A 13,371-nucleotide genomic window follows, 5' to 3' on the forward strand; every position below is an offset into this window, starting at 1 on the left:
TCTCTTGAGTGCCACTTGAGGCGTTATGGTGCTTAGTGTTTCCACATTCTACATAAAAATTATGTGTTTCATCTATTCTCTCTTACAAGCTAGTTGGAAAGAAGGAAAAGGTTCACGTGAAAAATTCATTGCATCCATCTAATAGATAATGACCTGACAACTTAATATTTAATCACTTATGGTATTTGGCAACGAGTTATATGCATTATATCAATCCGTAGCTAGTAGATGGACCCAGTTTTAAGGTTTTTGGGGAACATATGGGGGAGGCACAGCATTACTGTACTGCACAAATACGAATCATAGGCGAGTTCATTTAACGTGATGCAGTAGTCGGTCCCACCGCCACCCACGCACGGCCTGCGTCCCTACGTACGAAGGAGGTGGCAATCTCGCAATTCAGTCCAACACCGAGGTCAAAAATCGGAGGCGACCACTAGATGGATCAACCCCGTTCTCTTCCCCTTCTCCCTTCGCCATCGCGCGCTGGCCGTCGGATGTGTCGGCCGTTTCCGATGGTCCCGGCTGCTCCTCCTTTTTGCCTTTCCCTGACCAAAAGAGCCTTCGGAGTCGAGTCGCGGAGACGGCTTTTTTTACCATTCCGGGGAAAAGGATCCGGTAAAGCGGCCGTGTTCGAAAGCCATTCTTTCCGGATCTGGGGAGCTCCAAAAAGGCAAAAGACCACGGTAAAAATCGCCGCCTTTTCCATCCTCTCTCTCTCTCTCTCTTTTTTTTCTTTTACATACACACATATTGAGACCCCTCCCACTTTCCTCTGGGTCAAGATTCTCCTGTCTCTTTCTTTTTCCCTTTTTTTTTTTTTTTATCTTTTTAATTTCCCTCCAATTTGGTATTAGTTTTCCATGCATCAAAATATTTATCCGAGGGAAAATAAAAGATTTTTATGTTTATTTTTTTTATTTTGGTTGTGTGTGTGCGCGCGCGCGTGTGTGTGTGTGGCGTGGGTTGGTGGGAGATGGGGGGTGGTAGGGAGCTATCAATCAGTCTTTCCTGTTTTCCACTATTCTTGTGTCAGAAATCCATGTGTTTGGTTGCGGGGCAAAAGAAAGAAAGGAAGAATAGAACACGCGGTTCCCTATGATTGATCGCCCATCTGGAATAACTATACGTTGCACTGCACCGGACTGCAGTGGTGGTTAAGGATTAGATTAGAGTTTACTCGCACATATCGATCTCTTACTCCTATAGCCTCTCTTGAACTGCGTGCAGATTTAGTCGATTAGGATAACAAACCCAACAAGTGGTAGGGTTAGGGTTTGCCCGGTAAAACAGTAAAACCTCTCTCTGGTTAAAATATATATACATAAAAAAAAAAAAGAAAGAAAGAGAGGAGAGAGACTTGTGGATGAGAGAAGGGGCGGTGGATGATTTTATCGCTCTAATTGTGGTTCTTGGTTCGCTGTCAGGAGACGGGAGGAGTAGAAGACTAGAGAGAGAGAGAGCTTTAGGTTTGGAGAGATTCTTGCGCTCTGTGGCCTAGCGATGGGATATCCCCGAATCTCGCCGTCTCCGTCCATAGCTGTCTCTGCTCGTATCCTTGGAAATGGAGAAGATGTGCACGTGATCTAGGTTGGTTTTCTCTGCTACCCTCGCATCTCCAGGACTTTTGAAGTCTCTCCTGATACCCGGTTCCATCGCCTGTTTAGTCTTTCGAGTTTCTTGGTTTGGATTGAGGAGGGGAAGAGGCGGCTGCTGGTGTTCCTGCTGCCAATCTTGAGGTAAAGGTGAGTTCTTTTAACTTTTTCTTATTCGTTCATGTAAGATTTGGGGCTGGCTTCGATGTCTATGTGATTTAATTGCTTGATCTGCTTAGGTGCTTCTCTTTGTCGGTCCGAATCATTCGATGACCGACTTACAAGTCAATCGGCTGCAAGTCGCCTAGGGTCTTCTTATATGAATTCGTTTGTGATCTTGAGATCTGGTGCTGCTTGTCGGACTGTGGTTGTGGAGGTGAAGAGTAGGTGAAGTGCTTCATCCGAAATAAGGGGTTCTTTTTTGGGATGGAGTGGAATACTAAGACTTCCTCACTGTGGGAGTGGGATAATCTTGCTGTGTTTAGTGGGAATTCCAAGCAGGAGCCGCAGACTGGCTGGAAGATTGAAGTCAAAGGTGCTGGAGGTATTGAAAATGGGTCGCTTTTTTCATCTGGCGGCGGCGGTAGCAGTGGAGGGGGTGCCTGCTCTGGCTCTGATTTGGGAAATGGTTCGTCGTCTAAGAGCTCCATCTCAGCCTCTATTGATTCTTCATCCAAGGCAGGGGTAAAAATATCAGAGTTTAACTTTGAGGCGGTGAACAAAGATTCCATGAGAGTGCAGGATGGTGGATTATCTGCGGCGGCAGCCGGGTCTCAGGAGGCATTGATTGGTCTGAAGCTTGGAAAGAGGACTTACTTTGAAGATGTCTGTGCAGGGAGCAATTTTAAGAACCCACCATCTTCTTCTTCTTCAGTCTCCGTGGCGCCGCCTGCTAGTTTGGTTAAGAAGCCTAGGGTGACTCAGCAGGCTGTGCAGAGTACTTGCTGCCAAGTCGAAGGTTGTAATTCTGATCTCAGCGGAGCTAAAGATTATCACCGCAAGCACAGGGTCTGTGAGAACCATTCCAAATCCCCTAGGGTCATCGTTGCTGGTCAGGAGCGCCGTTTTTGCCAGCAATGTAGCAGGTGACTCTCCTGTAGAGACTTTATGTTTAATCAACTTAACCTGTTTTGTAATGTGGAGTTTTCCATTCCCGTAGGATTCATCTGTCAAGTTTATGTACTTAGTCAACAATAGCCTAGAAGAATGCTAGTTTTTTGCTGTTGATGGCTTATAGATACACTTTGTTCGACTGATGCATGTTCTTGTGTATTATATTAGTTATTATATCATTTTTTTGGCAATTGTATATGACAGTATCCTTGTTGATGTTGTTTAAGGTTTCATGATTTGTCCGAGTTTGATCAGAAGAAACGAAGCTGTCGTAGACGTCTTTCTGATCACAATGCACGTCGTCGCAAGCCACAGCCAGACACAATCTCATTTAATTCCACGAGGCTTTCTTCACCATTTTATGGTAATTTGAATTTCTTACGGTTTTTGTTGATTCCTTCATAAGTGTTCCATCCATATGAGCTTTTTGATGAATCACATGTGTCTCATACTTTTCATAGACATTTCTCATGTGAGCTAGGTATCTTGAAAGTATTGTGATCTGGATACTCCTGAGAGTTGCTTGATTTAGATGGTTTTGCTTAACCATTGTGATGTGTATCTTCCTATCAAGATACACTTAAGCTACCGTATGTGTTTGCCATTTTATTTTCTTTTCTTTCATCAGAGAATTAAATAGGCCTTTCTTGGAGAAGCATATACAATTATTTACAAATCTATCAAAATGGTTCAATTAATTGGAGAATTAAATTGGCCTTCTTGGAGAAACATATACGTTTATTTATAATTATATCAAAATGATTCAACTTACAAGGCCTACTTTTCAAAGTTTTTGCTTGTGTTATGTGGCTCATGTACCTTAACATGCACATTTTTGCTTTGTTTATTATTATTATTATTATTATTATTATTATTATTATTATTATTATTATTATTATTATTATATATATATATATATGCACCATGGTGTTATTTTTCTACATAGGACTGCTGTTATTATGTTAATTTAATCCTGCTTCTACATAGTACTGCTGTTATTATCTTAATTTAACCCTTCTGTCAGTCTAAATAAAATGTGGTTGTATATTAAATTTCATCATCCGAAAAATAACCTAATCTTTCTCCCGACAAAAAAAAATCCATCTTTTAAAGCTTTAGCTAAATCAGAGAATTGTCTGCTGGATCTGAAAAACAACCCTAGTGGGGGGGTTTCAGCTGGTGATGGTGAAATTCAAAAGGCAAACTTGCCATCATTTACCTGCTTTTTGCCTGATTAGCTTTTTTTTATAATTATTTTTAGAGTATATGAAAGGAAATCTTATTTATGGTCACGCATTGAAGGAGTTATTCACATTATTAAAGTTAGAATCTTTGAGTTTTTGGATCATTCTAAGCATTTTTTTTGTTGGTTCATATGAAAACATATATGAATGTTAAAAGAAAAGTGATCTTTTCGACTATTTTTTTTAATATATAATTTAGAGTGAAAGGTCAAGAAATAATACACCACAAGGCAGGCTTCTGTTCATGATTCAACTGGGTTGACATTTAGGCTTTGTTTGGTTGCTGAGAAAATGAAAGGAGAAAAAAAAGATAAACCAATGCAAGAGAAGAAAACAAGAGGAAAGAAAAGAAAGGAAAATTGAATATTTTCTGGTGGTTGGTTGAATTAAGAAAATTGCAAAAAAATTGTTGAGAAAGTGGCTAAGAGCCTAAGATATGATTAAGTTGTGTCACTTGCCTAAGTTTCAATTTCTCTAAAAAATCACTATCTTTTTGAGAAGAAAATTTTAGATATCTTAGAAAAATAATTTGATCGCATGTTTTCTCTTCTTGGATTTCCTTTTTGTGACTAAAGAATGGAAAAGAAGATTTTCCCTGACAAATTTTCTTTTCTTTCACTTTCTTGGCAACAGACAGATTATCAGTCTCCCTCTCGAAGCTGTAATGAAGGAACGTAGGTAATGATAACTTAGTAGAAGACAAAAAAAAAAAGTGAGAGCATTTGTTGTTTACCACCATTTATGAAAAAGTAAATTTGGAACAGAAAGAAGAAGTGAAGGTAAAAAATGGGAGGAGAAAATGGAGAGGATATTCTTGGTTGAATGGACTAAGAGAACTAGGGAAAGATGGGCATTCCCTTCATATAGTTGTATAGATATGGCACATCTGTAGGTAGATTATGGGGAATTTTCTAGTTGTAATATTCAAAATAAAAGCAAATGACTTGAAAAAAAAAAAAGAAAAGAATGCATCATGAATAGATAGTCTCTGAAATGGGGGTGTAAATGAGCTGAACATGAGCAAGTTCAGGCCAGCTTGTGTTTGGATCAATGCGCTAAACAGCTGGAAGGGCCATAGCCCAAGCTCGGCTCATGTAAAACTGAACTAGCTTGAGCTTGCCTCACAAGGACTTAAACATACGTGAAACCAGAAGCTCTGCATGGTGATCAAACAGGAAAAATAATATAGCCTCCTCTAAATCTCTATTCTCTAGCCTCCTGTACCCCTGTGTTATTTAATCTTGTGGTGGAAAGAGGATGCTTTTGTAGAGAAGAGGCACCCCACCAGATTTGTGCCTTGGTGGTGCTGATCACTGGAATCGCAGATTAGATCCTTATCTAATAATAAGTAGAAAGATAGTTGTTAGTAATATTTATATTTATTTATTTATATTTTGAGCTACATCAAACTGAACACGAGCAGTGGGGTGGAGTTCTGTTCTTCTCATTTGCATTTCAAGCTCAAATTTTTGGCTCATGTTCAGCTTCTTTGCAAATGGAGAGAGCAAATATCAAGCTAAAATTTTGAGTCGAAAACGAGCTGCTCACGGACGGCTCATTTTTTTGACAGCTCTATTCTGAAAGAAAAAGTCAGTGTGGTGGGGGATCTGTTTGTTTGTCATTGTGGGTGGGGAAGCCTATATCCACTTTGGATCTTTTCATGCTCCGTTCCTAAGAAAACCTATAAATCTTGGAAGTCTTTTCTGTTATTCTGACATATAGTCCTCACCTAGCACATATTTAAGCTTTCAGAGTACATTCTCGTGTGCTGCACCCAGATGCAAAGTGATAAGCCACAACCATAGATATTCAATGAGTGGTTAAACACATCAGAAGAACATATATCGATGAAGTTATATCTCTAAAGAGGTGGCAGAAATATGGGCTTAACTTGCATATATGGATCCTAGAATTGAAACTTCATATATATATATATATATAAAGAGGGAAAAATAAATCTTAAACTAAATGTTTGCACAACATATTTTTGAATAAAATGGCCCTTGTATCTTCATGATTTATTGCTTTATTAATCTTGCATGTTGTACAAGCAATTAAGTCCATGACCTCATTCCCTTAGACATTTGCTTGAATAGATTGCAATTTTCACTGATCATTAGATGTTATGATAGCACATATGCAATATTTATGAGAGGATTTTTGCATCCTTCATAAATGGACAAGTAGATAGAACAGGTTGATCAGGAACATGACTGTTATGATCAAGGTTCGCTGTATCGGTACCGGATGACATGCCGGTGCCGGATCGGTACCGTACGGTATCGATACCGTACCATACCGACACACGGTACGTCTAGGCGTACCGGTCCGGTACTGGTACACAATATTTTTTTCGATTTTCAATTTTTTTTTTTGAATTTTTGAAATTAATAATTGATAAATATAACTTCAATATGGCATTATATTGCATATTATTGACATATTTTAGTTCAATTTGGAGTTAGGTTGCGGTACAAAGACTCTTGATCCAAAATTTCAAACATATATTTATTTACATTATATTTCAACTATGTCATCTTAAAACTAAAAAAAAAATATATAAAATATGCATTAAAATGTATCTAAATATTTAAGTACAAAGCACAATAACTGATATACGAATCTTAAGATGTACTCTGCATTTAATTTCTTGTCGAGTATCTGTGACGCTCGTAGATGTCTGGATCATCAATATAGTTTGAAGGGATATCAGTCCAACCCTCTAGCCAAACTGCACCGTACTCTCGAATATTCATCATCCCATAAGGCATCCTCTCTGGATTGTAAGACATCTCAGACCTCTCGCTAAAATTCTGACTCTGAGAAGTATCCTCGAGATGATGGTACGGTTGTGGAGGAGTCCATCCAAATATGCCAGTAGCAAAATCTGATCCGTAAGATGCTCCAGGCTGCATAGGATAGTAACCACTAGAAGATGATGCTTCGGATGCACCATATGCATATGGATCATAAGGTAGCTGTGGATAATAGGATCCATAATGCGGGACGATCCAGATACATCCATGGACCCTACTCCACGTGCAAGATCGTCCGCAGTATATATATATAATTAAAATATATACAAGTATAACAAAATACGATAGTTTAATGATAATTAAAATAATTATATATAATTTTAAAATAATTTTAATAATTATTTTAAAATTTATAAATTCAAAATAAATATGTTATATGCTTCAAATAATATTTTTAAATTAACTAAAATATAACACTATTTTTATATATTTTTTATTTTATAATTAAAATTTTTAATTTAAATAATTAAAAAAATAATTTTTTAATTTCAAATATTTGAAAAAAAATTTAAAATTAGATTTAAGTAGCTTGAATCATTCTAAACATGATTCTCAAACTCTAATTTTTTTTCTAAAATTTATTTTTTTTTAATTTTTAAATAAATAAATATTTAAAAATATTTAAAAAATATATAATTAACGAAAATTATCAATTTTGATGTCATCGTGTAGATCTTCCAAAGATCTATCACATATAATTAAATCATACCAAAATCATAAGATTTTGACGTGATTTTCTTCTATTTTTATTTTATCTCATTTTTATCCTATTTCTAACAACAAAAACAAAAAAAAATATTTACTAACAAAATAACAGATTATCTTACCTCAGGCTAAAGATCAGCCTCTTCTCAAATCACTTCTCCAATTTCACGAAATGTTGCCTTCTTTTCTAATTTTTTGAAGGTCTCAACGATTAAGTTGCCCACGGCCATGGGTGTTCTCTGAGAACTCTCAAAGAACACCGAAGGCCTGGTGCTTATTAAAGCACCAGGCCCTCCCCCCATGTGAAGTGGGCCACGTCCATTTCTCTCCCCCCTCTCTCCCCCCAACCACGTGAAAAGGCCCCCACCTTCCCCCCTCCCCCTTCCCCTGGGCGGTACGGTTCGGTTCACCCCGAACCGGTCCAGAACCGAGCTGTACCGTCCGATTCCGGGTGGTATGGGCCTGAACCTCACCGAACCGGGCGGTTCGGTGCGGTTCGGGGTTGTGTTCCGAAAAAAAGGTCCGAACCGGACCGGTAAGGGACCGGTCTGGCTCGGTACGCCCCATACCGGGCGGTTCGGCCCGGTACGGTGAACCATGGTTATGATCTTTCAGAGCCCTCTCCATTATGTATTTCATGGTCATCATGTTTTTAATAACAATAACCATGACCATCAAGCCTTGTACCAGCTAGTTGGTGTCAGCTTTATGAGTCTTTATTCGACATGCATCCTATTTAAGGCTATCTGTGAGTGCTGCCCTAGCATTGGCAAATATATCTTGGATTATTATAATTGGACATGCTTACTGCAACTGTCTGTCAACCTAACATGGGCTTTGTCTTTTATTTCCAAGCTTGGGACTTGCATTTGCACTTTTATCATAATGGATCTATGATGAGCAAAAATACATATCACACACAATGATAATTATGTGAATCATTGCACCAAGGACCGTGGAGCTGGAATTGGACCTCATGTCAGCTGGTGGTATGGTTTGGTACGAATCCATACAGGTCCGTGCCAGACCAAATCGATAGGGCAGAGAAGGAGAGAGGGAGAGGAAAGAGAGGAAGAGAGAGAGGGGGAGAGCAGGAGAGGGTCTCCGGCGGCCGTCGGAGGCCATCCGAGTTCTTGCCGAGCTCGGTAAGGGTGGAGGGAGGGAAGGAGAGAGAGGGGGAGATCCTTATCAGGTGTCTGGAGGCCGTCGAAGGCTCACTGTTTCTCTCGATGCTGGCTCGCCGGCCGTCGGAGACATCGTGGCAGCATCGTCGTCCGGACACCTCTCTCCCTTCCTCTATCTGCCCTTACTGAGCTTGGCCGTTGGAGGCCCTCTCTTCCTCTCCCTCTCCTTCTCTCCCCCCTTTTATCTCTATTCCTCTCTTTCTTCTCCCTCCCTCTGAGACAACCGCTGTGCCGTTTTGTACGCTAGAATCGGACCGGTTTTCCGCCGGTTTGGCGCAACTTGAACCGTCTAGTTCGGAAAACTATGGCAAGATCCATGAAAATTTTACATAGAATCTTCATCAACCATTAATTTCTTGTGTGAACTGAAGGAAGAGACGAAAAACTAAGATGAAGAGAAAAAGAAAGAGTGATTTTATCTCTTTACTGGTCAATTTTGGTAGTGCTTATGGTGAAGGAAGATACATATTAGGGGTCATCATCACATCCAGCATTTCATGTACTACTCGTCACCTTTATATTTGTTTTCATGCCTTTGACAGTATTAATATAATAGGGAAAATTCGCCATCAAAGAATTAAAATCCAATGTAGCAAAAAAAATGTAGGCTGAAACTTCCGCTGTGATATCCTTTAAATTAACTCTAGTGGTGCTATAACAGCAGCCAAGTGTTACCTTATTAAGATGTTTTGACTCTACAGCATGATCTTAAATCAATAAGGCTCCAGAAAAGGATTAAGCAATTTATGATCAATTTTCATGTTTAATGCTCCAGTTGTTGTGCCAAAAGTCCTGTCTCAGGATAATTGGCAATTAAGTTGGCCATATTAAGTAACAAAATAATCAAAATGCTCTAAAATACTGTGAAGGCAGATAAGTGAAAGTAGATGCACCTTTGCTGCTATATAAACTAGTTACGCTATCCATGTTATCACATCTTGTTGCCCCACACTAAAAGCCTAATGCATGCACTATCCTCTGGAGGTGTGATCCCAGCCACTTGTCTAAGACTAGGTCCATCAAATAAATTATTGATTGTTACAAGAATTCTTTCTATATGTTGTAGAAATCAAGTGCAATCTTGGCATTGGTTCTCTCTTCTAGGTGGAGGCAAGAGTCCATCATATCTTTCCTGTGTTTGTATCCTTCCACAGCTCCCACTGCACTGCATGGTGATGGAATACTGAAGGCATTCTCTGTGTGCCCCACTATTTGGAATTTTTCTAACAGGAATACTGTGTCTTCTTGCTGGTGGCAGCAGACAGTTCACAACCTTGTTTTTGGTGTTCCTCATAGAGTCTAAGCTTTTGTAATAAGTTGACCTTTATTAGATCTATTTAAGTGACTGGTTTTTGAGATTTTAGTTGCCAGGTGCCTGCTTGGCTAGCAGACCTGCCTAGTTGCCCAAGCACATACGTCGGCAACTTGCATATTTTGCAGTCCAGAGCTTGATTTTAATCATGCACAGTGTTGTAGATCTTGTTCTCTGTATCAACCTGCCAACAAATTGTTACCGGTTGACCCTTTCATTTGCTGACTCTAGATAGTTGGGAAAAGGCTAGATAGTTATGGTTATATTCATCCCATGGAGGACCAAAAATTTTATGCAATGATAATTGTTTTTGTAGTTTTCATTCTTTTGAATTTTTTTTGGGGACTTTCCAGATGATCGGCAAAATTTTCTCTGGAATCAAGCTCCGTTTGGTCAAATGAGGCCAGTAACTTCCATGTGGGAAAGCTCATGTGACTTCAAAGTTACACAAATGAAAGGGTCTTGGATGAAGTCGGCAAAAGTAGAGAGCATTGATGGACAGCTCCATCCGCCTAATTCTCAGAGATCAAATGCCTTTTCAACACTCTGCCATGAAGTAGACAGGCTCTTGCCTATGAAGGGCATCACTGCTGAAGTTATCAATCAAGGTAATGTTTTGATGCTGTTCTTTTATTTGAGAGGTTCCATGATTTTGCTTCCTCCACCCAGTAGATTCTGAATTTTACTCTTTATTTTTAAAATACCTTCATTGAATTTTGTATTGTTATTATATTATGTGATTATCTCAATGTGCTCATACACTTTTATCTATTCTTTGGCAAATTGTAGATATTATTAAAAAAGCACAGTTTAGGATAATGATGGTTCCAAAAGGGGGAAAATATGTGATATCAACATAGCACTTACATACTAGACTGGTTTCTTCTCTCTCTTTAGCCTTTTTTTTTTTGGAAAAATTTCTCTCTCTTTAGCATTTTGATTAATCATTTTATAAGCATCCTTGCGAACATGAGTGAAAAAGATATCAATAACCGCCTTTTGCAGCATATTTAGTGCAAGGCAAGTTACACTGGAAGCCTTTAACCTCTGACAAGATAAATGGTGTTAAGCGTTAAAGAAGACTCTTTAATAAGCATTTATTGTAAAACTGCATGCATTCTTGCTATGATTTAAATTTCATTTTTGGTGTCAGGAATGTTATGGCTGTGACTACTGTTAACTCTAGTTGGTTTTGGCAATAAGCTTTTTAGGCTACTCGTAAAATCACCCAGGGCCCTTACATGCCTAGCTATGTTGAATGGACCTGGCTTTCCCATTGAGTTTCCCTGAGAAATAAGCTTAAAGTTCTCAAAAATAAAATGTGTAATTCTCATTTTTTGCTGCATGGCATTTGTTAGGAAAAACCAATCATGATCATGTTTGGCAAGCTTGAACACTCTCTGATTCCCTTAATGTCTCACTTCACAGTCTTTGAGACAGGTTTGTTTTTTCTGCTCTCTCCTGAGTTCTGAATAGTGTATGTGTGCACGTGCGCACGCATACATGCACGCGAGTGTGTATCCTATTCTGCCTGAGAAACAGCATCATCATTAAATTATGGACCTAGACAATATATCCTGCCATTATAAAACATGATTGCTTATTTGTTTCATGATCAGTTAGATCACTTGCAGATTTTTTCACCTTCTGAAACCTAAGTCTGATCGTGAAATTTTTTTCATTTATTTATAAGTCAAGCAGTGACCGACTGAGTGTTGCTAACCTGTTGTGTTATAATAATGTAAGCCTTAGAAGCAAGGTGTGTTGTACTATACTAAAACCGGGTGGTACAGGGCATACTATATCATACTAGTTTGGCACCTATACATGGTACGGAGGCTTGCCGACATTCAGTATGCTGAACCGGTCCTATACTAATATAATAACAGGTAGGCACCGGTATGGGGCTTAGTACCAAGATAGTAAACCTCGCTCGGTAATTTGCAGTATAGGCCAGCCAAACACTAGCCAAGAAAATTCTACCAATATTTGCTGGTTTTTTACCTATAAATATAATCTGTTAATATTATTTATGTATATAAGCAATGCTTACTGATGTCAAGTTACCAATTGGCTAGCTGCGCTTTCTCGGAAGAGATGTCTGCAGCTTTGGAAGTCTGCTGCAGCATGCCTTTAGGCAAATTAGTTGACTGATAGTTTCCTGCCATTTTGTCAAATGTACCATAAGGTCATCATTCTGCATCATGGATGAATATGGGTGATGGTATGCATGAACTGTCCATACCTTAGCAGATGGATGTTATAAAGCCTTTTTCTTGTCTAATTAGTAGCCAAAATCAGTTTCGGAAAGTGCAAGTAGTTATTTTTGCTGTAGTATTTGTGGTAATAATTCAAATATTTTACTTTACCGGTAGATACCTGTTATCTTATGCAGGTCCGGAAGCATCTTTAACTGCTTCAAACTTAGATGGAGCACCGGATCTTCGGCGTGCTCTCTCTCTTCTGTCAGCCAATGCTTGGGGTTCAGCTGACTCTGGAACAACGTCTTCTCTCATCCAGCTTGTGCATGCTAACCACACCAGTGCAGCTCAGCCTGCAATTCATGCAGTGAACTCAACCTCAGAGTATTGGCAGGATGAACATGCCCTAGCTCAGCAAGGGCGAGTGCTTCAATTTCCTACACATAGCAATGGTAGCCAATTCCAGGAATTTCAGCTGCTTAAATCTCCCTATGAGACTACGTTCTTTGACTCTAGTCAGATTCATTAATGTCTGAAATCACTTAAACTGCTTTCTGGAGAGTAGAAACTGAGGTTATTTTCTCTTCCCGTCTTGATTTTTCCTTGGTAAATTACCATAATTCTTTATACTAGTTTGTCTCTGCCAATTAACCGTGAATGTTTAATTCAATGTCAACTCTTCGCTCCGCGAACTTTTATCTTTTCCACGCTGATAAATGACTTTTTTCAGATGCCAGACCTGCATCCTTTTGCATCAGAACTCCTGGGGCTGGAACCAGACATTGCTTCTATAGAAGCTGGATCCCAAAGGACAGCTTCATGGATTGTTTCTTATTGTGCATCATGCATGATCTGAGCGGGGTGTATTCAAGGGCGTACAATCTGTATTGATATGTCTATTGTTAGACCATGAACCTTTATATAAATTTGGGTCAGGAAAACTTTTTGCAGGACTTAAAAGGTGCGTCCCTTTAGAAGGGAAGTACTTCTCAGTCTGTCTTTATCGTTTGTATGATATCATGAATAACAGGCATTTCCTGGGACACCATTGCATTGTGTTGTTTGGTTGGCTTGGCTCTTTTTAAGATGAAACCTGATCTTTATGCTAATAACAGTCAAACCTTGGGCAGCTGTTTTTATCACGGCCTAGCTTGGCCATAAGGATGGTAAGGATTCCTGAGGTCCTGTTGATTGATGGTAT

At 39.1% G+C, this 13,371-nt stretch overlaps 1 protein-coding gene across 5 annotated transcripts; it reads left to right on the plus strand.

Annotated features, from left to right (window-relative positions):
- The first annotated feature begins 667 nt into the window (after window positions 1-667).
- On the plus strand, window positions 668-13,218 carry LOC105050427 (squamosa promoter-binding-like protein 12). Of its 5 annotated transcripts, none has more exons than XM_010930433.4 (7): window positions 668-686; window positions 1,428-1,745; window positions 1,835-2,680; window positions 2,936-3,072; window positions 10,323-10,577; window positions 12,365-12,743; window positions 12,901-13,218. In XM_010930433.4, the coding sequence occupies exons 3-6, from the start codon at window positions 2,022-2,024 to the stop codon at window positions 12,697-12,699; spliced, it is 1,386 nt and encodes a 461-aa protein (XP_010928735.1). In that variant the 5' UTR covers window positions 668-686; window positions 1,428-1,745; window positions 1,835-2,021; the 3' UTR covers window positions 12,700-12,743; window positions 12,901-13,218. The 5 variants fall into 5 exon arrangements, with proteins under 5 accessions (XP_010928735.1, XP_029122030.1, XP_010928736.1 ...); XM_010930434.4 differs by lacking the exon at window positions 668-686 and having other exon boundaries at window positions 1,362-1,590; window positions 1,668-1,745; XM_010930436.4 differs by lacking the exon at window positions 668-686 and having other exon boundaries at window positions 1,362-1,590; window positions 1,668-1,739.
- The last annotated feature ends 153 nt before the right edge of the window (window positions 13,219-13,371 follow it).

Source organism: Elaeis guineensis, chromosome 8, assembly GCF_000442705.2.
Source record: "Elaeis guineensis isolate ETL-2024a chromosome 8, EG11, whole genome shotgun sequence".
NCBI classification, from domain to species: domain Eukaryota; kingdom Viridiplantae; phylum Streptophyta; class Magnoliopsida; order Arecales; family Arecaceae; genus Elaeis; species Elaeis guineensis.